Here is a 27,970-nt window from a genome sequence, read left to right as displayed (position 1 = left end):
ACTCCTGCTGCTGCTGTCCCTGCTGATGCTGGAGTAACTCAGCTAAGGGGGCTGGAACCCAGAGTAAGTAATTGTTACTTGAGGAGGCTAACAGTTTGTGCATATCTCTCTTTCAGCAACAAAGAGGGCAAAAACTAATGAATTTTCCTTCTTTAAAATTGTATACAGTGTTAGGCAAATTTTTCTGGGTTTAGACATCATTGGGGCTGGGTGTCTGAGAGCTGGAGACAGGTATCTTCCTCGGCTGTTTTCAATTTAGGGCTGGAGCTTTGGGGGCAAGGCCCAGACGGTGGGTCTGTGTCATAGCAGGCTAGCGTGTCTGACTCAAGAAGACAGGGTTCTGGGGGCCCAGGCTGCCAGGGAAAATGGGCTCAGTGATCATTTCAGCACATCAAGTGACAGTCCCAATGGGGTCTCTGTGACTGAACCCATCACAGCCTCCATCTGGGATAAGGCAGAGCGAAGGGTGTTTGATCACCTCCAAGGCACCTTCTGGTGGCTACATGTAACAAGATATTTCTCTTTTTTGGGGGGCAGCAATTGCCTCTTCCTGGGGTATGGCACAATCTGCAAGGGCCAGCTCAGTCCAAGGTCTCTCCCATGCTGTGGTAGTCCAAACAGCAAATAAAGGGGATCAGTCAAGCTCAGTGTACGTATGAGAGATGAATGCTTCCCTCTCAAGCTGTCCCTGCAGTTGGCCCTCCCTTCACACAGGGAGGGACCTCTGGGCAGCTGTTCAGGGGGCAATTCTGCTTTCGCCCAGCTCATCTCCCCTGGAGCTCTCGATAGCAGGTCAGCTCTCCTCCCTGGTCTGCTCCCCTGCCTTTTTGCTTTTCTCAAGCACTTCTCTTCAGACTTGATTTGTCTGCCCTGTTTTCTGATAATTTACTGGCTGAATGTTTGGCTTCTTTGAACTCAATTTGAAATGTAGCTACAAGTTCAGTGGCTTTGGGAAGTAATCCTGCTGCTTTGGAAAGGTCAGTGTCTTTGCATTGTAGCAGTTTTGAAACAGAATTTAGCATTTGCAGAATCTTTCTTTGGAGAACAATGAGAAAAAGAAAACTAAAATTTTCCTTAATTTCTTTAATGTTAAAGGCTCATAAGTTTCAATGGCATATTTCTATGGGTGCCTCAATTGTGTCAAGAAACTGAAATCGGAGGCTATGTCTACACAGCTCACTTTACAGGAAAACCACCCCGAATGAGGAGTGGAAGCTTTTTCTGTATACACTGGCACATTTTAGTTCTGAAACTTTTGTCACTCAGAGTTTTCTTTTTTATACCGCATAGGGACAAATGTTTTAGCGCTGAAAGCAGCAGTGTAGACATAGCCTGTGAAAAAGGAGTGATTCATAGTGGTTGGTGATCACAAGTGTAGTCAATTCCTTGACCCAGCTTTCATTTCTTATGATGTTCAAAAGGGCAAATACACAATGCCAGGTTTACTGCTCTAACTCCATACTAAAATAGTACAGTAAAAAGGTTTTATATGATACCAGTCTTTGGGAAGCCATATCATGCAGTGATGTTAAATTCACCTTACACAGAAAGTGTGTTCCCTAAAGTAACATTCCCATTCCCGTTACCCAGAAGCCTGCCTGACCTCAAGGACTCACCTTCCACTCTCCAGGCACACCTGTCAAATGGATGATGATAATTTCTAAAAATCTTTTCTCATCATATGACAGAAAAGGTTCTTCCAATCCCAAAGGATTGGCCACACACCCAAGTCAAATTATAACTTAGATCTTATCCAAAATATACACTTAGAGCCAATTCTTATTATTTAAACTACACTTTATTAAAAAAGAAAAGAGAGAGAGTGTTGGTTGAAAGATCAATGTACATACAGACTTGAGTTCAATTATTGAGGTCCAGATACATAGCAGAGATGATGAGTTTGTAGTTGCCAAAAGTTCGTTTAGAAATAGTCTATAGCTTATAGTCCTATGTCCATATTCAGGGTGACTCCAGTAAATGACTGGGGATCTGAAATCTTATGGCTTAGGGTTTCCAGCTCTTGAAACCCAAAGCAGATCTGAGATAAAGAAGGATCGTGTCACAGGGTCTTTATACATTTCCAGCAGCATTTTGCCTGAGAGAACAATAGGCTTAACTTTCTGTCTCCCAAATATCATGGCAATCAGCATAGGTTAATTTATCCATTAAAACGTTTATTTACAGGTTATCACAACCTTCAAAGAGACATATAGGCAATAATACTATTTCACTCAAGTGTCATCATAAATGTTAACATTCCTATTTTGATCTTTGAATCAAAGCTATAGTAATAGACAAGAATTGTTTGTTTACATCACAAGATCTGAGCAAACATCTACCCTTCTATCTCTAACAATGAAGGCTGCATTTCAAAGTTCTATTCTAACCTAATACAATCACCCAACTATCATTTACATATCTTCCTAACAAGTCTTTAATGTTCGGCCATGGGTCATGTCAGTCTATGAGTCAATTAACTCTTTCTGGCCCTGTGTCACCTTTCAATGAGATATTATATTATACCCATATAACATCACACCAGGATTCCTGGGAGGCTGAACTCCCATTCTCATCATGGTCACTTAGGACAGGGCCTACGGTGTCCCCACTCCAGGGTACTGTATTCACACCGGATGCTTCCCTGACCCACTGATCACTACATTAAATTCCAAAAAAAATATAATTTATTAAACAGCAACTATAAGAAAAATAAGGAAAAAACAGGAAAGGTTCAAGGAAACAAGAAACGACACTTTGTGGGAACAGGGACAACACAAACAGCTGTCTCTGGGATGTAAGGAAAGTTCACTGTCATTTCCTCACGTCTCAGTCCTCCTGCCCAGTATGTGGCTGCACTGCAGTGTTACCGTGGATCAGACACTTACTATGGCAGTGGTCACACCCTCAGGGCCTTGGTGGCAAGACCCTTCTCCCTGGCAACTGCCCTCTCATCAAATTCACATTCTACTTTCTGAGGTCAGGTGATGGTCAGAGAGAGGGAACTAAGCAATGGGGAGAGCAGTGTTTGGCGATAGAGTGAGAAGACATTAGGTGGGAGGAATTTCTCAAACTGTGAACTTGCATAATGCTGACCTCAGCCAAACTGGGACAGGGTACCCTTGATTAACGAGGAAATCTCCTTTCCCCTCTTGTCACACAGGTTTCAAAGCAGTGGCCCCCCAGCAATTAACCTCTGCAGGTGTATTTGCCAACTTTGTCACGAAGCTCTTTGGTTTTGACCCCATAAATGATAGGGTTGAGCATGGGAGGAACAAGAAGATAGAGGTTGCTCAAGATGACGTGAATGTGGGGAGCGATGCCCCGACCAAACCGGTGTGTCAGGTTGGAGAAGAGACCGGGAAGATAATACATCAGCATCACAAATATGTGGGCTGTACAAGTGTTGAGGGCTTTTTCGTTGGCTTTCTTCGAGGAGATTCTGAAGACGGCCCTGATGATTAGACCATAGGACAGGACAATGAGTGTCAGATCTAATACCGTGACTAGAAACAATATCACCAAGCCATACATCTTGTTGACTATTATGTCCCCACACGAAATCTTCGCCACAGCTATGTGCTCGCAGAATGTGGTGGAGATAATGCGGTTAGCACAGAATGGCAGCCTTCTCAGGAGCAGAGGCATGGGCAGAGAGAAGAGAACAGCTCTTACCAAACCGACTAGCCCGAGCTTAGCTATTCTTGCATTGGTGAGGAAAATGGTGTATCTCAGAGGGTTACATATGGCAACGTAGCGATCAATGGCCATTGTCACAAGGATAGCAGAGTTCATAATAGAAATCATGTGAAGAAAGAACATCTGGGTGAGGCAGCCACCCACAGTAATGCCTTTCAAATTGAACCAAAATATACACAGTGACTTTGGCACGATGGCGGTAGACGTGGCAATGTCTGTGAGTGCCAGCATGCAGAGCAGCAGATACATTGGCTTGTGCAGGGTCTGCTCTTTGCCTACAACAAACAGAAGCGTGAAATTTCCCAGCAGGCTGATAATGTAGGATATAGAGAAGGGGATTGAAATCCATTCGTGGGCAGTTTCCAGGCCAGAGATTCCTGTTAGGATGAAAATTGAAGGGTCAGAGGGAGTGAGGTTCATGCCTGCCATGAGTTGCTCGATGGGTCTAACAGGCTCAGAAATACTCAAGACACCTGTGAAGAGAGAGAAGTACAGAGTGGTGGGTTACATGCTTATAGGAACTAAAACAGTAAAGATATTATAGTTATTACATATATAGAAAGCCAATCAAGCCAGAGAGTGGGCAGCATGATGGAAGATGAACTTTGATGTCAATTACTGCAACATGTATACCTATTGGAGGAAAAAACTTGAATGCCTCAAACACGCAACAATGTTCTAATTTAACTGTATGAACTCAGGACAGGGATCTGGGTGTCACAATACACTGCTCTGTGAAACCCTGCTTCATAGTGCAGGCATGGACAGAAACTGAGCAAAGCATTGGATTCCTGAAAGAATTTGGTAGGGAATCCTACAAGAAATACAATGCCATGAAAATAGTCAGTCAATGTTTCACCCTCCTCTAACTCCTCAGTGTAGTACTGGGCACCCTTTTCACACAGGATATTGCAGATCTGGAGGGATTCATGCAATGGCAACAAGAATGATCAATCATCCGGTGAAAATGTCATGCATAGATTGACTGAAAAGAGTGGGATTGTTACCTTAGAAAGGAGATGAACAGCAGGGGACATGAGAAAATATAGATAATACTGACTGGTAGAAAGGTAGTTCAGTCCATGAGATAAGCAAGAAACAGGAAGGGTTTGGACATTTACATGAAAAGTGAGATTATCTAGTCACAATAAGAAAAGGAGTACTTGTGGCACCTTAGAGACTAACAAATTTATTAGAGCATAAGCTTTCATGAGCTACAGCTCACTTCATCGGAAGTGAGCTGTAGCTCACGAAAGCTTATGCTCTAATAAATTTGTTAGTCTCTAAGGTGCCACAAGTACTCCTTTTCTTTTTGCGAATACAGACTAACACGGCTGCTACTCTGAAACCTGTGATTATGCTAGTCACAATAGTTACAGCTAAATAAATATTTCGGAAAATCCGTATGTCCACGTATTTGAGGGCTCAAGCCAATCACTAACTGTTATACATTAGGGTGAGAACCTCATCACAATCAAGTCACACATGTATTGGTGGGTTTCTTACACCTTCTTCTGCAGCACCTGGACAAGTGTGATACATGATGCATTCCCTATGTCGGAAAGGAACCAAGTTTCTCCCATGGAAACAGACATGATCATGCTAAACTATGACTTTGTGCTCAACAGAATGGGCATGAAGGGCAAAAGGTTCTTTGTATTTCAGGCTACAGGCCTGCACTTCTGTTACTTCCATTGTTTCTTCTTATGAGACACTATCTTGCAGGCACCCATCTTATACTTTTCTGAATATGATTATCATATTTGTATGCATCTATAATTTTTGTATCTGAAGTTATGAACGCTGAGTATGTATCTGTATTGGAAATGCCATTCTGTGCCAACTGCATTATTCCCACCACGTTCTGTGAGCACATAACTTTGGCAAAGATTTCTTGTTGGGACTTCACAGTCAACAAGATGTATGGCTTGGTGATAATGTTTCTAGTCATGCTGTGTATGATCCACAGCTCGCCCAGCCTTAGAGGACATTGGGCCACTCCAGTTGAAGTTACTGGAGCCTCATGGTGGGAATAAATCAGGCCATTTAATTCCACCCCTATGTGTTGATTTAGGATGAACTCCTGGACATGTTTTGAGTTTTGCCATTGGGACCAGTTTCATTCTTAGTGTTTAACATTCAGCTCCCACCTGTAAAAAATGTGGCTTCAGATCCTGCTACAGAGAGCACTGAGTCTGAAGGAAGGACCCAGTTTATGTCGCGTTCTGAGACCGGGTATGAAAGTTGGGGATTCCAAAACACATGAGCCCTGATTTTGCTCTTTGGAGTGGCCACTGAATACAGAATGTGAGAGCAGAACCTGACCACTGTGCAACCCATTCTTGTTGTGAACCCTCTGGTAACACAGATACCCACTGCAGAGGCTTTGGCTGAACTTCCCTACAGTGCAATGATATTACTGAATTGGAAAACTTGCATGAACCAGAGGGAAAACTGCACAGCCCCAAAAAGGAAGCTACAGAGACAGATAGAAGGACACAGTAAGAGACAAGGAACTGATCTGAAAACTAAATATTTCCAATAGATTTGTAGTTCCAATTTTACCAGGTAAATCCCTTTCTGTTTCTGACAATTCATGTCTCTGTGCTGGTGAATTCTTGCCCAAACGGTTCTTGACTTGAACTCTGGAACCCTTCCTGAGCCCTCCACACTAACGTTAATGCAGAAACAAGCAACTCACCAAAATCCCACTCACCAGAGAGAGGAAATCTCCTTATAGCGACACGAAGGCAGAGCCCTGAGAATCAGTGTATGAATCTCAAATGTCTGAGACTCAGCATGCCGAACAACGACCTTTATGATTCACCTGAACAGACCCTGTGGATTCTCAGGCTGGCCAGGACTCACTTAGAACTCCCTCAGCTCCATGAGCAGCGAGTGAGAAGAGAAGAAAATAGACCCTGGAAAATTTCAGCTTGAGAGCCTCCCCTGGGAATGAAATGATTTGCCAATTCCCAGGGCTCAGATTCCCAGGGGAAACTTAATTTTGCAGACCGTTTTGCAAAAACAACTGACAATTGTTTTCTTTTCTGTGTGTAATGTACTGTCATCTGCACTATGCGTGGAAATGCTGCCACAACATAGAAGACCAAAAATCATTTTCAGCTGATCATAGCAGAGTATCAGTGCATAACCATCAAGGCAGTTGTAATATCCATTCCATTAGACTCTGAAATTCACTGCCACCCTGTGGGCGCCAAAAGATGTGATCCTGAACTGATGCAAGGTGTGGAAAAGGCTTTCTTCTCCTAGGATTATGGCATCAAAGTTACTTGCCAATATCCCTTTGTGAGGTCTAAAGTGGATATATATATATATATATATATATATATGGCAGCTCCCAGCTGTTCTAATAGTTCATCTATTCTCCGCATCAAATAAGCATAAAATTTCATTAGTGTGTTATCTTTCAGAAATCCATGCAGAAATGGGTTGTGCTAACCTGTGTCAGAACTAGTACCATGGGACTTCTCCACTCACTGTGTGATTCCTTCACCACTCCCAGAGCCAAAATGACCTGGAGTTCCTCTCATATTTTGTCCCACATTGTATGAAAGAACAGCCTTGGAATTTCACTAATCTGTTGCCCTAGGGCCATTTCACTATGGTGGTAGTTTAGGTAGCTGTGCCCTGCTGGGGTGAGAACATGGTGGGAAAAGACACAAACAACTGCTACATCTGGATCTTTTGTTTGGGATAAAGACTCTTCCCTGTGCTTGTGTCACAGGTGACTGGAGGCTTAATGTGGTTCGGAAGAGTATGAGTGTGACACATTTTCACCCTCAGGGTGCAGTCTGAGAGCCGAGGGAACTGCTGCACCCCCTCTAGCCACCCAGCTAGGTTGGCCCTTTTTCACCCTGTTTTGCTAGTGATTCATCCTCTCCTGACCCTGTTATCACCTCACATGACAGCAGATGGCACCGCACACCCAACTGAGCTATCTCAGAGCTTACCTAAGCCACCCAAACATAAAAAGCAGACACCAGGCAATTTGCCAGCTCCCCAGGCTCACACCCCTGACTGCAGTATAAATGCAGAATTATACTGTCTTGCACTTGTGGCCCACAGTCCAGTGTGCTTCCCCAACAGCCTTGGGGACTCCAAGCTGGGGACCTCAAACTGCAGCATGCTGTGAGAACTTCCTTGTTCCTGCCAGGATGTTCCCTCCTCCCCCAGAGCCCAGGGTCTCAGCACTGACAGGGCTGGGAGCAGGTAGCAGGCAAATGGAGAGGAGGCTGCTGGACTGTAATCCTGTTATATGTTTTTTAGAGAATAAAGCATGTTCCTGGTGGTTTATCTGAGTGGGTCTGCTCTGAGGTGAACACACACTGACACACATCACAGAGCACACAAAGGAGCCTCAAGCCCAGTTCCTTAAAGTTGTGTAAAAAGTCACAAGCAGGCTTCCCCTATCTCATAGAATCTCAGGGTTGGAAGGGACCTCAGGAGGTCATCTAGTCCAACCCCCTGCTCAAAATAGGACCAATCCCCAATTTTTGCCCCAGATCCCTAAATGGCCCCTTCAAGGATTGAACTCACAGCCCTGGGTTTAGCAGGCCAATGCTCAAAGCACTGAGCGATCCCTCCCTGCAATGCATTAATAGAGCTTGCTCTCCCCTCGATGTGGGAAGAATATGCCACACACCAGCAGTAACTAATCTGAGATTTTCCCCAGACACTTATCTCAAAGGATGACTGATTTAGATAAAGCAAAAACAATTTTAAATACAGAAAGAGAGATTTTAAGTTACTATACTTGATAGCAAACAGATCAAAGCAGACTAGCTAGGAAATAAACCAAACCGCAAACTAGGCCTAAAATATTACCTAGATTGAATATGAATTAGCAATTTCTCACCCTTACTGGTGACACAAGCAGTCCACCAGGTTTCCATAAGTAGGCTAGAAATCTTTGTCTCCTGTGAACAGCACTTCCCCCAGTTCAGTCTTTGTTCCTCAGATGTTTCCAGGACTTCTTTTGTGTGGGGAGTGAGGTCACTAGATTTTGTCACACCCCACCTTATGTAGATTTAATATGGGGGGAATCCTTTGTTCCAAAACAAGTTCCCAGTCCAAGGTGTGAAACAATACAGGTACCTAAATGAAGTTCAGTGTCATGCGGTCTGGTCACATGCCCTTGCATGCGCTGCTGAGTCTTAGTGGCCATTATCCATAGGGTGTCTGGAGTGTTCTCAGGAAGGCTGACCAGGTCAGGGATAAGCTTCTCCTAAGGCCTATAGCTTCCTCTAATAGTCCATTAACCTGAATAGACCTTCAAAGCCATCCAGCTCTCTAGACTGAAAGCATTTTGCCTAGTGGGTGTCACTCTGGTGTAACTACATTTGAAGTAAAAAGAAATAATCTTGTGCAATCTGCAAATGTTTCCACCTCACTGCTCACCCACTTAATTGATTAGTCTCATTAGAGTTGGTATGACAACACCCATCTTTTCATGTTCTCTAAGTGAGCTGTAGCTCACGAAAGCTTATGCTCTAATAAATTTGTTAGTCTCTAAGGTGCCACAAGTACTCCTTTTCTCTCTTCCTACTGTATTTTCCATTCCATGCATCTAATAAAGTGGGTTTTAGCCCATGAAAGCTTATGGTCAAATAAATTTATTGAAAAAGTTGTAATCTACTGAAAGTGGTTTTCCTATTTGTGTGTTTGTATCATTCTTATATTTAAAGTTAGGAATATGAAATATAAATCTGAGATCCTATTGTAATTATGCTAAGTAAGGGACATTAGTGATTCTTTAGGAACTTGATTCAGAGTAGCAGCCATGTTAGTCTGGATTCGCAAAAAGAAAAGGAGGACTTGTGGCACCTTAGAGACTAACAAATTTATTTGAGCATAAGCTTTCGTGAGCTACAGCTCACGAAAGCTTATGCTCAAATAAATTTGTTAGTCTCTAAGGTGCCACAAGTCCTCCTTTTCTTTTTAGCAACTTGATGGCTCCCATTTATCAGAACAATTGGCTGTGAATTGTTTTGCTTACCTGCAAGCCTTCCTTTGTAGGTGTGAGCCAAGCCATGGGTAATGGAGACTGGGGTCTTACAGGGACATGTGACCATGTCACCTGATACTGGAATCCATTTTAAACCTTGTACTTTTCCATGAGAAGCTGGGGAAGGGGTCAAACTGAGAGAAAGGGCCCACACCTTTTGCCAATCTATATAAAGGGATGGAGAAGGACAAAGAGTGCTGCTAGTCATGGGGAAACCCCATGTTTACCACCTAAGATGTCTGCTGGAACTAACAAAGACTGAATCAGCGGAAGGATTGGGCTCAGACTAGGAATGAATCTAGTCTGTGAAAGATGATTATTGGAACATCTTTGAAGGTGAGATATTATATAAAACCAGTTTCTTAGTGTATCAAGCTTAGCCTTGTGTATTTGTTTTATTTTGCTTGGCAACTTACTTTGTTCTGTCTAATATTACTTAAAACCACTTAAATCCTACTTTTATACTTAATAATAACTTTTGTATATTAATAAACCCAGTGTAAGTAATTGTTCTTTGAGGGGGCAAGCATATCTTTCAGTGATAAAGAGGGCAAACACTAATGAATTTACCTCGCATAAAATTGTATACAGTGTAAGGCAGATTTTTCTGGTCTTTAGACCTTATTGGGGCTGAGTGCTGGAGACAGGTACCTTCCTGAGCTGTTTTCAGTTTAGGGCTGCAGCTTTGGGGGCGTGGCCCAGACTATGGGTCTGTGTTGTAGCAGGCTAGCATGTCTGGCTCAACAAGACAGGGTTCTGGGGGTCCAGGCTGCCAGGGAAATAGGTCTCAGTGGTAATTTCAGCCCATCGGGTGACAGTCCCAAGGGGGTCTCTCTGACCAAACCCATCACATCCTCAATCGGGGTAAGGCAGCATGAAGTTTGTCTGATCACCTCCAAGGCACCTTCTGTTGGCTGCATGAAACAAAATCTTTCTCCATTCTTTTTGTGCAGCAACTGCCTCTTCCTGTAGTATGGCCCAATCTCAAAGGACAGGTCATTCCCAGGGCTCTCCCCTGCTGGGGTAATCCAAAGAGCAAATAAATGGGATCAATCAAGCCCAGGGTACATATGAGATCTTTGGGCAGTTGTTCAGGTGCAGATTCTGCCTTCCCTCAGATCCTCTTCCCCTGGAGCGGCCGGTAGCAGGTGTGCTCTGCTCCCTGGCCTGCCATAAAACAAGCTGCTCCCCTGCCTTTTTGCCTTGTTCAAGCACTTCTCTTCAGACTTGATTTGTCTGCCCCATTTTTCTGACAGTGTACAGACTGAACATTTGGCCTCTTTGAACTCAATTTGAAATGTAACTACAAGTTCAGTGAATCTTTTTTGAAGTACAATGAGAAAAACAAAACTAAAATTTTCCTTGATTTCTTTAATGCTAAAGGCTCATAATATTCAATGGGATTTTTGCTCAGAGAAATATTTCTATGCGTGCCTCAATTGTGTCTAAAAACTGAAATCAGAGGCTATGTCTACATAGCTCATCTTACAAGAAAACCGCCCCAAACGAAGGGTAGAAGCTTTCATAGAATCATAGAATATCAGGGTTGGAAGGGACCTCGGGAGGTCATCTAGTCCAACCCCCTGTTCAAAGCAGGACCAATCCCTAACTAAATCACCCCAGCCAGGGCTTTTTCAAGCCTGACCTTAAAAACTTTGAAGGAAGGAGATTCCACCACCTCCCTAGGTAACGCATTCCAGTGTTTCACCACCCTCCTAGTGAAAAAGTTTTTCCTAATATCCAACCTAAATCTCCCCCACTGCAACTTGAGACCATTGCTCCTTGTTCTGTCATCTGCTACCACTGAGAACAGTCTAGATCCACCCTCTTTAGATCCCCCTTTCAGATAGTTGAAAGCAGCTATCAAATCCCCCCTCATTCTTCTCTTCCGCAGACTAAACAATCCCAGTTCCCTCAGCCTCTCCTCATAAGTCATGTGTTCCAGTCCCCTAATCATTTTTGTTGCCCTCCGCTGTACACTTTCCAATTTTTTCACATCCTTCTTGTAGTGTGGGGCTCAAAACTGGACACAGTACTCCAGATGAAGCCTCACCAATGTCGAATAGAGGGAACAATCATGTCCCTCGATCTGCTGGCAATGCCCCGACTTATACAGCCCAAAATGCCCTTAGCCTTCTTGGCAACAAGGGCACACTGTTGACTCATATCCAGCTTCTTATCCACTGTAAATCTTAGGTCCTTATCTGCAGAACTGCTGCTTAGCCAGTCGGTCCCTAGTCTGTAGCTGTGCATGGGATTTTTCCGTCCCAAGTGCAGGACTCTGCATTTGTCCTTGTTGAACCTCATCAGATTTCTTTTGGCCCCATCTTCTAATTTGTCTAGGGCCCTCTGTATCCTATCCCTACCCTCCAGCATATCCACCTCTCCTCCCAGTTTAGTGTAATCTGCAAACTTGCTGAGGGTGCAGTCCACACCATCCTCCAGATCATTAATGAAGATATTGAACAAAACCGGCCCGAGGACTGACCCTTGCGGCACTCCACTTGATACTGACTGCCAACTAGACATGGAGCCATTGATCTGTCTACACTGGCACATTTTAGTGCTAAAACTTTTGTCACATGGGTTGTTTTTTTTTTTACACCCCATAGCGGCAAATGTTTTAGCACTGAAAGTGGTAGCATAGACGAAAGGAGTGATTCATAGAATCATAGAATCATAGAATATCAGGGTTGGAAGGGACCCCAGAAGGTCATCTAGTCCAACCCCCTGCTCAAAGCAGGACCAAGTCCCAGTTAAATCATCCTAGCCAGGGCTTTGTCAAGCCTGACCTTAAAAACCTCTAAGGAAGGAGATTCTACCACCTCCCTAGGTAACGCATTCCAGTGTTTCACCACCCTTTTAGTGAAAAAGTTTTTCCTAATATCCAATCTAAACCTCCCCCATTGCAACTTGAGACCATTACTCCTCGTTCTGTCATCTGCTACCATTGAGAACAGTCTAGAGCCATCCTCTTTGAAACCCCCTTTCAGGTAGTTGAAAGCAGCTATCAAATCCCCCCTCATTCTTCTCTTCTGCAGACTAAACAATCCCAGCTCCCTCAGCCTCTCCTCATAAGTCATGTGCTCTAGACCCCTAATCATTTTTGTTGCCCTTCGCTGTACTCTTTCCAATTTATCCACATCCTTCTTGTAGTGTGGGGCCCAAAACTGGACACAGTACTCCAGATGAGGCCTCACCAGTGTCGAATAGAGGGGAACGATCACGTCCCTCGATCTGCTCGCTATGCCCCTACTTATACATCCCAAAATGCCATTGGCCTTCTTGGCAACAAGAGCACACTGCTGACTCATATCCAGCTTCTCGTCCACTGTCACCCCAGGTCCTTTTCCGCAGAACTGCTGCCGAGCCATTCGGTCCCTAGTCTGTAGCGGTGCATTGGATTCTTCCATCCTAAGTGCAGGACCCTGCACTTATCCTTATTGAACCTCATTAGATTTCTTTTGGCCCAATCTTCCAATTTGTCTAGGTCCTTCTGTATCCTATCCCTCCCCTCCAGCGTATCTACCACTCCTCCCAGTTTAGTATCATCCGCAAATTTGCTGAGAGTGCAATCCACACCATCCTCCAGATCATTTATGAAGATATTGAACAAAACGGGCCCCAGGACTGACCCCTGGGGCACTCCACTTGACACCGGCTGCCAACTAGACATGGAGCCATTGATCACTACCCGTTGAGCCCGACAATCTAGCCAGCTTTCTACCCACCTTATAGTGCATTCATCCAGCCCATACTTCCTTAACTTGCTGACAAGAATGCTGTGGGAGACCGTGTCAAAAGCTTTGCTAAAGTCAAGAAACAATACATCCACTGCTTTCCCTTCATCCACAGAACCAGTAATCTCATCATAAAAGGCGATTAGATTAGTCAGGCATGACCTTCCCTTGGTGAATCCATGCTGACTGTTCCTGATCACTTTCCTCTCCTCTAAGTGCTTCAGGATTGATTCTTTGAGGACCTGCTCCATGATTTTTCCAGGGACTGAGGTGAGGCTGACCGGCCTGTAGTTCCCAGGATCCTCCTTCTTCCCTTTTTTAAAGATGGGCACTACGTTAGCCTTTTTCCAGTCATCCGGGACTTCCCCCGTTCGCCACGAGTTTTCAAAGATAATGGCCAAGGGCTCTGCAATCACAGCCGCCAATTCCCTCAGCACTCTCAGATGCAATTCGTCCGGCCCCATGGACTTGTGCACGTCCAGCTTTTCTAAATAGTCCCTAACCACCTCTATCTCTACAGAGGGCTGGCCATCTCTTCCCCATTTTGTGATGCCCAGCACAGCAGTCTGGGAGCTGACCTTGTTAGTGAAAACAGAGGCAAAAAAAGCATTGAGTACATTAGCTTTTTCCACATCCTCTGTCACTAGCTTGCCTCCCTCATTCAGTAAGGGGCCCACACTTTCCTTGGCTTTCTTCTTGTTGCCAACATACCTGAAGAAACCCTTCTTGTTACTCTTGACATCTCTTGCTAGCTGCAGCTCCAGGTGCGATTTGGCCCTCCTGATATCTTTCCTACATGCCCGAGCAATATTTTTATACTCTTCCCTGGTCATATGTCCAACCTTCCACTTCTTGTAAGCTTCTTTTTTATGTTTAAGATCCGCTAGGATTTCACCATTAAGCCAAGCTGGTCGCCTGCCATATTTACTATTCTTTCGACTCATCGGGATGGTTTGTCCCTGTAACCTCAACAGGGATTCCTTGAAATACAGCCAGCTCTCCTGGACTCCCTTCCCTTTCATGTTAGTCCCCCAGGGGATCCTGGCCATCTGTTCCCTGAGGGAGTCAAAGTCTGCTTTCCTGAAGTCCAGGGTCCGTATCCTGCTGCTTACCTTTCTTCCCTGCGTCAGGATCCTGAACTCAACCAACTCATGGTCACTGCCTCCCAGATTCCCATCCACTTTTGCTTCCCCCACTAATTCTACCCGGTTTGTGAGCAGCAGGTCAAGAAAAGCGCTCCCCCTAGTTGGCTCCCCTAGCACTTGCACCAGGAAATTGTCCCCTACGCTTTCCAAAAACTTCCTGGATTGTCTATGCACCGCTGTATTGCTCTCCCAGCAGATATCAGGAAAATTAAAGTCACCCATGAGAATCAGGGCATGCGATCTAGTAGCTTCCGTGAGTTGCCGGAAGAAAGCCTCATCCACCTCTTCCCCCTGGTCCGGTGGTCTATAGCAGACTCCCACCATGACATCACTCTTGTTGCACACACTTCTAAACTTAATCCAGAGACACTCAGGTTTTTCCACAGTTTCATACCGGAGCTCTGAGCAGTCATACTGCTCCCTTACATACAGTGCTACTCCCCCACCTTTTCTGCCCTGCCTGTCCTTCCTGAACAGTTTATAACCATCCATGACTGTACTCCAGTCATGTGAGTTATCCCACCAAGTCTCTGTTATTCCAATCACGTCATAATTCCTTGACATCACCAGGACCTCCAGTTCTCCCTGCTTGTTTCCAAGGCTTTGTGCATTTGTATATAAGCACTTGAGATAACCTGTTGATCGCCCCTCATTCCCAGTATGAGGCAGGAGCCCTCCCCTCACAGACATTCCTGCCTGTGCTTCCTCCCGGTATCCCGCTTTCCCACTTACCTCAGGGCTTTGGTCTCCTTCCCCCGGTGAACCTAGTTTAAAGCCCTCCTCACTAGGTTAGCCAGCCTGCTGGCAAAGATGTTCTTCCCTCTCTTCGTAAGATGGAGCCCGTCTCTGCCCAGCACTCCTCCTTCATGGAACACCATCCCATGGTCAAAGAATCCAAAGCCTTCTCTCCGACACCACCTGCGTAGCCATTCGTTGACCTCCACGATTCGACGGTCCCTACCCAGGCCTTTTCCTTCCACGGGGAGGATGGACGAGAACACCACTTGCGCCTCCAACTCCTTTATCCTTCTTCCCAGAAGAAGAACCAATTCGTATTGGTTGGTGATCACAGTGTGGTCAACTCCTTGACTCAGCTTTCATTTCTTATGATGTTCAAAAGGGCAGATAAACAATGTCAGGTTTACTGCTCTGACCCCATAATAAAATAGTACAGGAAAAAGGTTTTATAGGATATCCGTCTGTGGGAAGCCGTCTGATGCAGTGATGTTAAATTCACCTTACGCAGACAGTGTGTTCCCCAAAGTTACACGTTTCAGCTTTTTTCATTTATATGAAGATTTCACAAGTTACACATCTCATCACAGGTCACTAAAATCTGACCCAGCAGTTTGTCTCACATTCGTAATGCAAGTGGAGAACAATGGTGGGGAACTTTCCTGGCTTCTGTTGTACGCCATGGGAAATGGCTACAGAAAGGGTTTGAATCCCCACACCCACTCCCTTTACCCAGAAGCCTGCCTGACCTCAAGGACTCACCTTCCACTCTCCAGATTGGCAAAGTCCTCATAATGGCGACACGGCTGGACCCAGTTATAACAGTGGCGCCCGTTGGAGCCACTTGAGGTCACTCAAACAGCGTGAACTGCACACAGGATGGGGAGGACAAACCCAAAAGCTGGTGGATATTCCAATATTTAGATTTACCAAGCCAGCACAAACAGCTTCTGAATTACCTCACTGGTTACTCAGAAGTCCAGACAATGGAGTTCCCTTAAAGTACCAAGCCTCAGATCTCCATCCAGGCACACCTCTCAAATGTATGATGAAAAATTCTGAAAATCTTATCTCCTCATATGACAGAAAAGATTCTCCCAACCCCAAAGGATCAGCCACACACACAAGTCAAATTATAACTTTGATCTTACCCAAAATACACACTTGTAGCCAATTTTTATTAACTAAACTACAATTTACATACAGACACGAGTTCAATTCTTCAGGTCCAGATACATAGCAGAGATGATGAGTTTGTAGGTGCCAGAAGTTCTTTTAGAAATAGTCTGTAGGTTACAGTTCAATGTCCATATTCAGGGTGACTCCAGCCAATGACTGGGGATCTCAGTTTTTATGGCTTAGGCTTTCCCCCTCTTGAAATCATAAGCAGCTCTGAGATAGAGGATTGTGTCCCAGGGTCTTTATATTGTGTCCCATTTCCAGCAGCCTCTTTGCTTGAGAGAACAATAGGCTTAACTTTCTGTCTCCCAAACATCATGGCAATTAGCATAGGGTAATTTATCCATTAGATAGTTTATATACAGGTTACCACAACCTTCAAAGAGACAAATAGACAATAATAATGTTTCACTCAAGTGTCATCATAAATTTTAATATTCCTTTTTTTGATCATCTACCCTTCTATCTCTAACAATGCAGGCTGCATTTCAAAGTTCTATTCTAACCTAATACAATCACCCAACTATCATTTACATATCTTCCTAACAAGTCTTTAATGTTCGGCCATGGGTCATGTCAGTCTATGAGTCAATTAACTCTTTCTGGCCCTGTGTCACCTTTCAATGAGATATTATATTATACCCATATAACGTCACACCAGGATTCCTGGGAGGCTGAACCCCCAGTCCCATCACTGTCACTTATGACAGGGCCTACAGTATACCCTCTCCAAGGTACTGTATTCACACTGGATGCTTCCCTGACCCACTGATCACTACATTAAATTCTAACCAAATATAGTTTATTAAACAACAACTATAAGAAAAATAAGGAAAAAACGGGAACGTTTCAAGGAAACAAGAAACCTTACTCTGTGGGCACAGGGACAACACAGACAGCTGTCCCTGGGACCTAAGGAAAGTTCACTGTCAGTTCCTCACATGTCCAAGGCCTCCTGCTCAATCCATGGCTACACTGCAGTGATACCGGGGGACAGCCACTTGCTCTGGCAGTGGCCCCATGCCCTTACGGTTTTGGTGGCAGGACACTTCTCTCCAGCATCTGCCTTCTCATCAAATTCACATTCCATTTTCTGAGTCCAGCCTTCGAGGTCCTCTTATCTGGTGACGTCCCCCAGCTACTCATTTAGTTCTGCTGTTACTTGGGGCACGGCCAGCATCCACTGTTCTGACTCTGTCCCTGAAGCTCCCCACTGTAGCTCTGCCCTGGCTCCCCACTGGCGCAGCTGGTCTGTGCCGACCCAGCTCCCGGTTCTCGTCGGCTCCAGCTGCAGGTCCCCACTCTGCCTCATTACTGCTGCTCTGTCTCCAGCCCAGCTCTGACTCTTCTGTCTTAGTGCTGCTTCCCTGGCTCCAGCCCAGCTCTGACTCCTGGGCTGCTTCTCTGGCCCTTGTGTTCCTTGCTGCTGCTGCTCTGCCTCCAGCTCACATTGAGGTGCTGCTCAGATTTGCCTGATTTCTACTGCATTAATAATCCCAAAGAACATAAAAACTAACCCAAAAGTAGCCCCATCTATTTCTTCAAACAAAGGTGGTTGTTGTTTTTTTATTAACACATTTGTGTATACATCAAATAACAAATGAAAGCTTTCGTTAGATACCTAGTACAGATTTTAAAAGAAAGCTATAACCCAGGCAGGAGTTTGTCCACATTAATGGAAGATTCACCTTGCATCAGAAAGTTGAAGTATCTTCTGGTATTCTGGGAGTTATGGAAAGGCCGAATGATGGTGTGTGGGGTTGGGGTCTGATGGGTGACAAAGAAAAAGATCAGGTGATGGTCAGAGAGAGGGAACTCAGCAACGGAGAGAGCAGTGGTTGGTGATGGAGTGAGAAGACATTAGGTGTGAGGAACTTGTCAGACTGTGAACTTGCACAATGTTGAGCTCAGCCAAACTGGGACAGGGTACTCTTGATTAATGAGGAGATCTCCTTTCCCCCCTTGTCACACAGGTTTCAAAGTAGTGGCCCCCCAGCAATTAACTTCTGCAGGTGTATTTGCCAACTTTGTCACGAAGCTCTTTGGTTTTGACCCCATAAATGATAGGGTTGAGCATGGGAGGAACAAGAAGATAGAGGTTGTTTAAGATGATGTGAATGTGAGGAGCAATGCCCTGACCAAACCGGTGTGTCAGGTTGGAGAAGAGACCGGGAAGATAATACATCAGCATCACAAAGATGTGGGCTATGCAAGTGTTGAGGGCTTTTTGGTGGGCTTTCTTGGAGGAGATTCCGAGGACGGCCCTGATGATTAGACCATAGGACAGGGCAATGAGTGTCAGATCTAACCCGATGACTAGAAACATTATCACCATGCCATACGTCTTGTTGACTGTGATGTCCCCACACGACATCTTCGCCACAGCCATGTGCTCACAGTATGTGTTTGGGATAATGCGATTTGCACAGAATGGCAGCCTGCTCAGGAGTATGGGCATGGGCAGAGTAAAGAGAACAGCTTTTATCAAACCCACTAACCCTAGCTTTGCTATTTGTGCATTGGTGAGTATTGTGGCGTATCTCAGAGGGCTACATATGGCAACATAGCGATCAAAGGCCATTATTACGAGGATGGCTGACTGCATAATAGAAACCATGTGAAGGAAGAACATCTGTGTGAGGCAGCCACCCACAGTAATGCCTTTCAAATTGAACCAAAATAAGCACAATGCCTTCGGCACGACAAAGGTAGACATGGCAATGTCTGTGACCGCCAGCATGCAGATCAGTAGATACATTGGCTTGTGCAAGGTCTGTTCTTTGCCTACAACAAACAGAAGCATGAAATTTCCCAGAAGGCCGATTATGTAGGATATAGAGAAAGGGATGGAAATCCATTCATGGGCAGACTCCAGGTGAGAGATGCCTGTTAGGATGAAAGTTCGAGGGTCAGAGGGGGTGAGGTTGACACCTGCCATGAGTTGTTCAATAGGTCTAACGGGCTCAGAAATACTCAAGGCATCTGTGAGGGAGAGAAGCATAGAGAGGTGGGTTACACGCTTTATAGGAAATAGAACAGTAAATATTTTTTAGTTATTACACATCTAGAAAGCTAATTGAGCCAGTGAATGGGCAGCATGATGGCAGATGAACTTTGATGTCAATAACTGCAATGTGTGTTTCCACTGGAGGGAAAAAGTTGAACTTCTCAAACATGTCAAAATGTTCTAATTTAACTGTATGAACTCAGGACAGGGATCTGGGTATTATGGTACACAGATCTGTGAAACTCTGCTTACAATGCAAGAATGGACAAAAACTGACCAAACACTGGGATCCAGGAGGGATCCAGAGAGATGGGAAATCCTAAAGGAAAAACGATGCCTTGGAAAAAGTCAGCAATGTCTCACCCTCCTATGACTCCTCTGTGTAGTACTGGGCACCTTTCTCACACAGGATATTGCAGATCTAGAGGGGTTCATGCAAGGGCAACAAGAATGATCAATGATCTGGTGAAAATATCATGCATAGATTGACTGAAAAGAGTGTGATTGTTACCTTAGAAAGGAGATGAATAGCAGAGGACATGAGAAAATCTTTAAAATACTGACTGGTGGAAAGGTAGTTCAGTCTATGAGGTCAGCAAGAGGCAGAAGGGGTATGGACATTTACATAAAATGTGAGATTATCTACTCACAACAGTTACAGCTAAATAAATATTTTGAAAAATCTATATGTCCACATATTTCAGGAATCAAGCTAATCTCTAACTGTTATTCATTAGGGTGAAACCTCATGGGGGTCAAGTCACACATCTATTGGTGGGTTTTTACACCTTCTTCTGCAGCACCTGGACAGGTCTGATATACAATGCATTTCCTATGTTGGAAAGAAACCAAGTTTCTGCAATGGAAGCAAACATTATCATGCTGGGCTATGACTTTGTGCTAGCAGACTGGGCATGAAGAGCAAAAGATTCTTGGTATTTAAGAATACAGGGCTGCACCTCTGTTACTTCCTTTGTTCTTTCTTGAGAAACACTTTCTTGCAGGCACCCAGCTTTGTCTGACAAGTGTAAACACAGTCACGTGCTAGCAACTCAGCTGCTCACTGTGCTCATGCCTGAAAATCGATGAAATTTGGAGATGATATAAAAATAATGATTTGACCCCATAAAATCTCAACACTGAGGAATGAATTTACAACCCTTGACATTAATGACTTACAGAGTTGGCTAGAAATGGTTCCAGAGCATCTGGGGTTTAATGTTCATTTGCCAGTGGCCCACTCTTTCAGGCTGCCACCATACAGACTACATGGCACTTCCAGTGTTGATACACACGAAGAACTTAAAAACTGAGGTCTATGAACATTATATAATGAGAGCAGGAACTCTGGGACATGTGACGCCCTAGATAAATACAGCTGCTACATGCAGTAGCGAATGGTGGCATTTAACAAGAGAAGCTTGCACAGGTGTCTTTACATTTGCCGCTCATGTGTGAGATTTCTCACCGGTGAGACACAGTCACTAATTACTCCCCAACCAAGGGAGCAGGTGTGATGGGAGGCACCTCACTCCCTGCAGAGGAAGAGCTGTGGGGAACGTGGGATGGCTCGGATGGCTGTGGGAGCCAAGCATGACAGGGCAGCATGGAGCTGAAACTGGTGACCAGCGTGCTTTTGGAATCGGGGTAGCCTGGGATGGAGAAGGAAAATTCAGACAAAGGAGTCAGAGTGTGATGAGATATTTAAGCAGCTGAGAAGCCAAGTATGACAGGTTCTTTCTGGATTGACACCTAGAACTGGAGAACCACTGAGCCCACTGACTCGGCAGCCTGGGCTCCCTCTCTCGTTCTGCTGCTGGGACAAGGTGCAGACCCACTCCTGGGCCTGCACCTCCATCAGCATTCACACAGGCAGGGATACACCCAGACGCAAATACATGCAGGATCTCTGACCAGCCACTGCATGAACCAATAATAAAGAGAATACAGCCAAAACAACCATCAGCTCCCTAGCCTACAACCCCAAACTTGTACTGTCCTGCCCTGGTCCAAATTCCATCCAGTATGAATTTGTTACCCAGTTCACCCCTCCCTCAATATGGAGAGGAGAATGCATAATTCTGGTAACCAAGCTCAGATTTCCCCCCCCCCCAGACACTTCACTTAAAGGCATAAATTTGGTTCTCACACCAGTTTGCGGTTAAAAGTAGAGACATCCCAAGATGGAATCCAGAGTTATGTGGCCTGGTCACATGCTCTTGTAGATAAAAAACTTCCATTACCTAATGACTGTCTGGAACATTCCCAGAAAGGCTCATAGGGTTGGAGATAAGTTTTCCTGAGGCCTACTTTTTCCCCTAATGCCTTGTTGTTCTGAACAGACCCTTTCCAAGCAGCGAACTAGAATGAAATCATGTTGCCTAGTAGGCTGTACTCATGTCAAACTACATTTTAAATACAGATACATAGTCAGTGTTCATAATTTCTGTCATAAATAAAAAGGGAAGGGTAACCACCTTTCTGTGTACAGTGCTATAAAATCCCTCCTGGCCAGAGGCGAAGTCCTTTTACCTGTAAAGGGTTAAGAAGCTCAGGTAACCTGGCTGGCACCTGACCCAAAATAATCAATGAGGGGACAAGATACTTTCAAATCTGGAGGAGGGGGGGAAGGCTTTTGTCTGTCTGTGTGATATCTTTGCTGGGAACAGATCAAGGATGCAAGCCCTTCATCTTCTGTAAAGTTAGTAAGTAATCTAGCTAGAAATACATTCAGTTTTCATTGTTTTGGCTTGTAAATTCGCTGTGCTGGAGGAAATGTATATTCCTGTTTTTGTGTCTTTTTGTAATGTAAGGTTTTGCCTAGAGGGATTCTCTATGTTTTGAATCTGACTGCCTGTAAGATTATCTTCCATTCTGATCTTACAGAGTTGTTCTCTTATCTTTTTTTGTTCTTCTAATAAAGTTCTGTTTTTAAGAATCTGACTGGGTATTTTGGGTCTTAAAAATCCAAGGCTGGTTTGTGCTCATCTTGTTTATTCTCAAGCATCCCCAGGAAAGGGGGTGTAAGGGCTTGGGGGGATATTTTGGGGAAAGACGTCACCAGAGGGCCCCACCAAACCTCCACTGGCAGCAGCAGATAACCCTACACATGAGACTCAGCTGGAACCTGAACCCCAACATAGTGCACCAGCGGAGAGAGGTTGACAGTCAATGGAAACAGCCCCATTACCTGCATTGCTTCCAGAGGGACGAAGCCCAAGTCCACAATACAATGAGGAACTGATGTCTCCAGCATCAAGGGAACAGTTCCAAACCAAAAAGGAAGTAGATGAAAGCCTCTAGAGAGCTTGGATGGTGGCACGGAGCAACCCACTGCCTCTCAGCTCTTCTAATCGATCCAGGTTTGTTGTAGAAAGAGGACTTTTGTACAAGAAAACTCTTTCTGATGGACACCAGGAAGACTGGCATCCTCAGAGACAGTTGGTAGTTCCAATTAAGTACCAGGTAAAGCTCTTAAGCTTAGCCCACGATCATCCTAGTGGCCATGCTGGTGTGAACAAGACCAAAGACCATTTGGGAAAGTCGTTCCACTGGGAGGGAATGGGCAAGGATATTTATACCTATGTCCGGTCTTGTGATGTATGCCAAAGAATGGGAAAATCCCAAGACCAGGTCAAAGCCCCTCTCCAGCCACTCCTCATCATTGAAGTTCCATTTCAGCGAGTAGCTGGGGATATTCTGGGTCCTCTTCCGAAAAAGACACCCAGAGAAAAGCAGCAAATACTGACTTTCATGGATTTGGCCACCCGATGGCTGGAAGCAGTAGCTCTAAGCAACACTAGGGCTAAAAGTGTATGTCAGGCACTAGCAGGCATTTTTGCCAGGGTAGGTTGGCCCTCCAACATCCTTACAGATGCAGGAACTAATTTCCTGGCAGGAACCATGAAAATCCTTTGGGAAGCTCATGGGTGAATCATTTGGTTGCCACCCTTTATCACCATCAAACATATGGCATGGTGAGGAAGTTTAATCGAACTTTGGGGGCCATGATATGTAAATTCGTAAATGAGCACTCCAGGGATTGGGACCTAGTGTTGCAGCAGTTGCTCTTTGCTTACAGAGTTGTACCACATCCCAGTTTAGGGTTTTCACCATTTGAACTTGTATATGGCCATGAGGCTAAGGGGCCATTACAGTTGGTGAAGCAGCAATGGCAGGGGTTTACACCTTCTCCAGGAACTAACATTCTGGACTTTGTAACCAAGCTACAAAATGCCCTCCGAACCTCTCAAGCCCTTGCTAAAGAAAACCTACAAGATACTCAAAAAGAGCAAAAATCCTGGTATGATAAACATGCCAGAGAGCGTTCCTTCAAAGTAGGAGACCAGGTCATGGTCTTGAAGGCGCTCCAGGCCCATAAAATGGAAGCGTCATGGGAAGGGCCATTCATGGTCCAAAAGCGCCTGGGAGCTGTTAATTATCTCATAGCATTCCCCATCTCCAACCGAAAGCCTAAGGTATACCATATTCATTCTCTAAAGCCCTTTATTCCAGAGAATTAAAGGTTTGTCAGTTTACAGCCCAGGGAGGAGATGACGCTGAGTGGCCCCAAGGTGTCTACTATGAAGGGAAAAGTGCTGGTGGCGTGGAAGAGGTGAACCTCTCCAAGACCCTTGGGCATATGCAGCAACAGCAGATCAAGGAGCTGTTCACTAGATATGCGCCAACGTTCTCAGCCACCCCAGGACTGACTGTAGAGGCATACCACTCCATTGACACAGGTAATGCTCACCCAATTAGAGTCCAACCTTACTGGGTGTCTCCTTAAGCTAAAACTACTATAGAACAGTAGATACAGGATATGCTACAGATGGGAGTAATATGCCCCTCTGGTAGTGCATTTGCATCTCCAGTGGTTCTACTTCCCAAACCAGATGAGGAGATATATTTTTGCGTGGACTACTGTAAGCTAAATGCTGTAACTCACCCAGACAACTATCCAATGTGAGACACAGATGAACTATTAGAGAAACTGGATTGGGCCCAGTTCTTCTCTACCTTGGACTTAACCAAGGGCTACTAGCAGGTACAGCTAGATGAATCCGCCAAGGAAAGGTCAGCTTTCACCACCCATGTTGAGCTGTATGAATTTAATGTGCTCCCTTTCGAGCTGTGAAATGTACCCCGCCACCTTCCAAAAACTTGTAGATGGTGTCCTAGCAGCACTGGGAGAATATGAATTCGCCTACCTTGACGATGTGGCCATATTTTCGGATTCCTGGGAAGAACACCTGAAATATCTACAAAAAGTCTTTGAGAGCATAAGGGAGGCAGGACTAACTGTTAAGGCTAAGAAGTGTCAAATAGGTCTAAACAGAGTGACTTACCTTGGAAACCAGTGGGTCAAGGAACTATTAACCCCGTACAGGCCAAAGTGGATGCTATCCAAATATGGCCTGTCCCAAACTCAAAGAAACAGGTCCAATCCTTCTTAGGCTTGGCCAGATATTACAAACGATTTGTACTGCAATACAGCCAAATTGCCGCCCCACTGACAGACCTAACCAAAAAGAAACAGCCAAAAGCAGTTCAGTGGACTGAAGAGTGTAAGAAGGCCTTTAACCAGCTTAAAGCAACGCTTATGTCTGACCCTGTGCTAAGGGCCCCAGCAAACCGTTTTGACAAACCATTCCTAGTAACCACAGATGTGTGCGAGTGTGGTGGGGGAGAAGTTTTATTGCAGGAAGGACCAGATCAAGAATTCCATCCTGTCATGTTTCTCAGCAAAAACTGTCTGAAAAGGAAAGCCACTGGTCAATCAGCGAAAAGGAATGCTATGCCATTGTGTGTGCACTGGAAAAGCTATGCCCATACGTTTGGGTACGGTGTTTCCAACCACAAATCGACCATGCTGCATCGAAGTGGCTTCATACCGTCAAGGACAATAACAAAAAACCTTCTTTGATGGAGTTTAGCTCTCCAAGATTTTAACTTTGAAATACAACACATCTCCGGAGCCTCTAACAAAGTGGCTGATGCGCTCTCCCATGAAAGTTTCCCAGAATCAACTGGTTAAAATCATCCTTGAAATGTGGGAAATATTGTTAGTCTTTATACACTTGGTCCTATATTTAGAGGTGCATGTGTCTTATTACTCTATTTTCTCCTAGAGCTCCAGAAAGAAATCATAGCCAATGTGGAACCGGCTGTCTGACACTATCTGTGATTTGGGGGACGTGTCGTAAATATAAAGGGAAGGGTCACCACCTGTCTGTACACAGTGCTATAAAATCCCTCCTGGCAAAGGCAGAGGCAAAGTCCTTTTACATGTAAAGGGTTAAGAAGCTCAGGTAACCAGGCTGGCTCCTGACCTAAAATGACCAATGAGGGGACAAGTTAACTTTCAAATCTGAAGGGTGGGGGAAAGGCTTTTGTCTGTCTGTGTGAAATCTTTGCCGGGAATAGATCAAGGATGCAAGTCCTCCAAGTCCTGTAAAGTTAGTAAGTAAGCTAGCTAGGAAATGTGTTAGGTTTTTCTTTGTTTTGGCTTGTAAATTCGCTGTGCTGGAGGAAATGTATATTCCTGTTTTTGTGTCTTTTTGTAACTTAAGGTTTTGCCTAGAGGGATTCTCTATGGTTTGAATCTAACTGCCTGTGAGATTATCTTCGCTTCTGATTTTACAAGGTTGTTTTCTTTTCTTTTTTTGTTCTTCTAATAAAGTTCTGCTTTTAAAAATCTAAGGCTGGTTTGTACTCATCTTGTTTATTCTCAAGCCTCCCCAGGAAAGGGGGTGTAGGGCTTGAGGGGATATTTTGGCGGAAGACGTCTCCAAGTGGGCTCTTTCCCTGTTCTTTGTTAAATCGCTTGGTATTGGCAGTGTACCAGGTTTTAACCTAAGCTGGTAGAAATAAGCTTAGGGGGCTTTCATGCTGGTCCCCACATCTGTATCCTAGAGTTCAGAGTGGGGAAGGAACCCTGACAACTTCAGATACAAAAATGATACATGTATAGAAATATGATGTCATATTCATAAAAATCATACCTTTTACAATCACATCTTACATGACCCATCTTGTGTAAAATATATCATAATTATGCTACAATCATACCATAATAATATAACTTCTAAAAGTAGAAGGTGCAGTGTTATTAAAAAAAACAATGGCTCTTTCCACAGGTGAAATACTTGAAGTTACATAACAAAAATTACAACAATTGGAAACAAACTGATTAAAGGTTGTGACACCCACATTGCAATTCTGTGGCTTGATAGCGCAAAGAGAGCCTGAGACTTCCTAAACAAACTTGGGGCCAGGAAAGATCCCAGTACTGGCTGTGTACTCAAAATCGCAATAGTGCAGGCAACTCCACACTCTCAAGACTGAGAGCTCCCTGCTTGCCCATGTACATCCCGTTCTCTGCCCCACATCTCCCAGTGCTGGCCACTTGTTGATGTAGGTTCCCCACCCCCACAACTTCCAGCCCTGCAACACAGTGAGACCCCTCACCCAGGACCAAAAGAAGGTGCCAGACCCCACAGCATCAGCTCCCAGAAATATCTCCTCAGGCTAGGTTAAATTCAGTGGCTGCCTGCCCCAGGGAAAAGGGAGAGATCAGCCTGAACAGCTTTTCTGGGGGCCAAAGGAACCCCAGCAGCAGCTCAGCCTGTGCAGGGAAGGAGAGAGGGACAGACCTGGCCGGAGGGAAAGAAGACGTGGAGACTAAAAGGAGCCAGCATGAATAACTCTTCCTCAGAAGAACACACAGCTTTAACATATTGCAGCCTGCTAGAAAACCAGACACCCTTTCCTGAGGCTTCAGAGTAGCAGCCGTGTTAGTCTGTATTCACAAAAAAGAATAGGAGTACTTGTGGCACCTTAGAGACTAACAAATTTATTTGAGCATAAGCTTTCGTGAGCTACAGCCCACTTCATCGGATGCATTTGGTGGAAAATACAGAGGGGAGATTTATATACACACACACACAGAGAACATGAAACAATGGGTTTATCATACACACTGTAAGGAGAGTGATCCCTTAAGGTGAGCTATTACCAGCAGGAAGGAGGGGGGGGGAAGGAGGAAAACCTTTTGTGGTGATAATCAAGGTGGGCCATTTCCAGCAGTTAACAACAAAGTCTGAGGAACAGTGGGGGGTGGGGTGGGGGGAGAAATAACATGGGGAAATAGTTTTACTTTATGTAATGATTCATCCATTCCCAGTCTCTATTTAAGCCTAAATTAATTGTATCCAGTTTGCAAATTAATTCCAATTCAGCAGTCTCTCATTGGAGTCTGTTTTTGAAGTTTTTTTGTTGAAGGATAGCCACTCTCAGGTCTGTAATCGTGTGACCAGAGAGATTGAAGTGTTCTCCGACTGGTTTTTGAATGTTATAACGAGAGGAGGGATGGTCCGGATGCGGGATGGTGTCATGACAATCTGCTACAGTGTTGTCCACAATATGTTACAGTCTGAGA

The 27,970-nt window shown here is 44.7% G+C and overlaps 2 protein-coding genes across 2 annotated transcripts; both read right to left on the bottom strand.

The window, feature by feature from the left end:
• Positions 1-2,954: 2,954 nt before the first annotated feature.
• Positions 2,955-4,431, bottom strand: LOC119844970 (olfactory receptor 52D1-like). The gene has a single exon (XM_038376573.2). It carries the CDS (start codon positions 4,123-4,125, stop codon positions 3,187-3,189), a length of 939 nt encoding a protein of 312 aa, XP_038232501.1. The 5' UTR covers positions 4,126-4,431; the 3' UTR covers positions 2,955-3,186.
• A 14,091-nt stretch (positions 4,432-18,522) lies between these two features.
• Positions 18,523-19,461, bottom strand: LOC119844921 (olfactory receptor 52D1-like). Its single transcript, XM_038376378.1, has one exon. It carries the CDS (start codon positions 19,459-19,461, stop codon positions 18,523-18,525), a length of 939 nt encoding a protein of 312 aa, XP_038232306.1.
• Between the last annotated feature and the right edge of the window lie 8,509 nt (positions 19,462-27,970).

Source organism: Dermochelys coriacea, chromosome 1, assembly GCF_009764565.3.
Source record: "Dermochelys coriacea isolate rDerCor1 chromosome 1, rDerCor1.pri.v4, whole genome shotgun sequence".
Lineage (NCBI taxonomy): Eukaryota > Metazoa > Chordata > Testudines > Dermochelyidae > Dermochelys > Dermochelys coriacea.
This window is presented reverse-complemented; position numbering and strand designations above follow the sequence as displayed.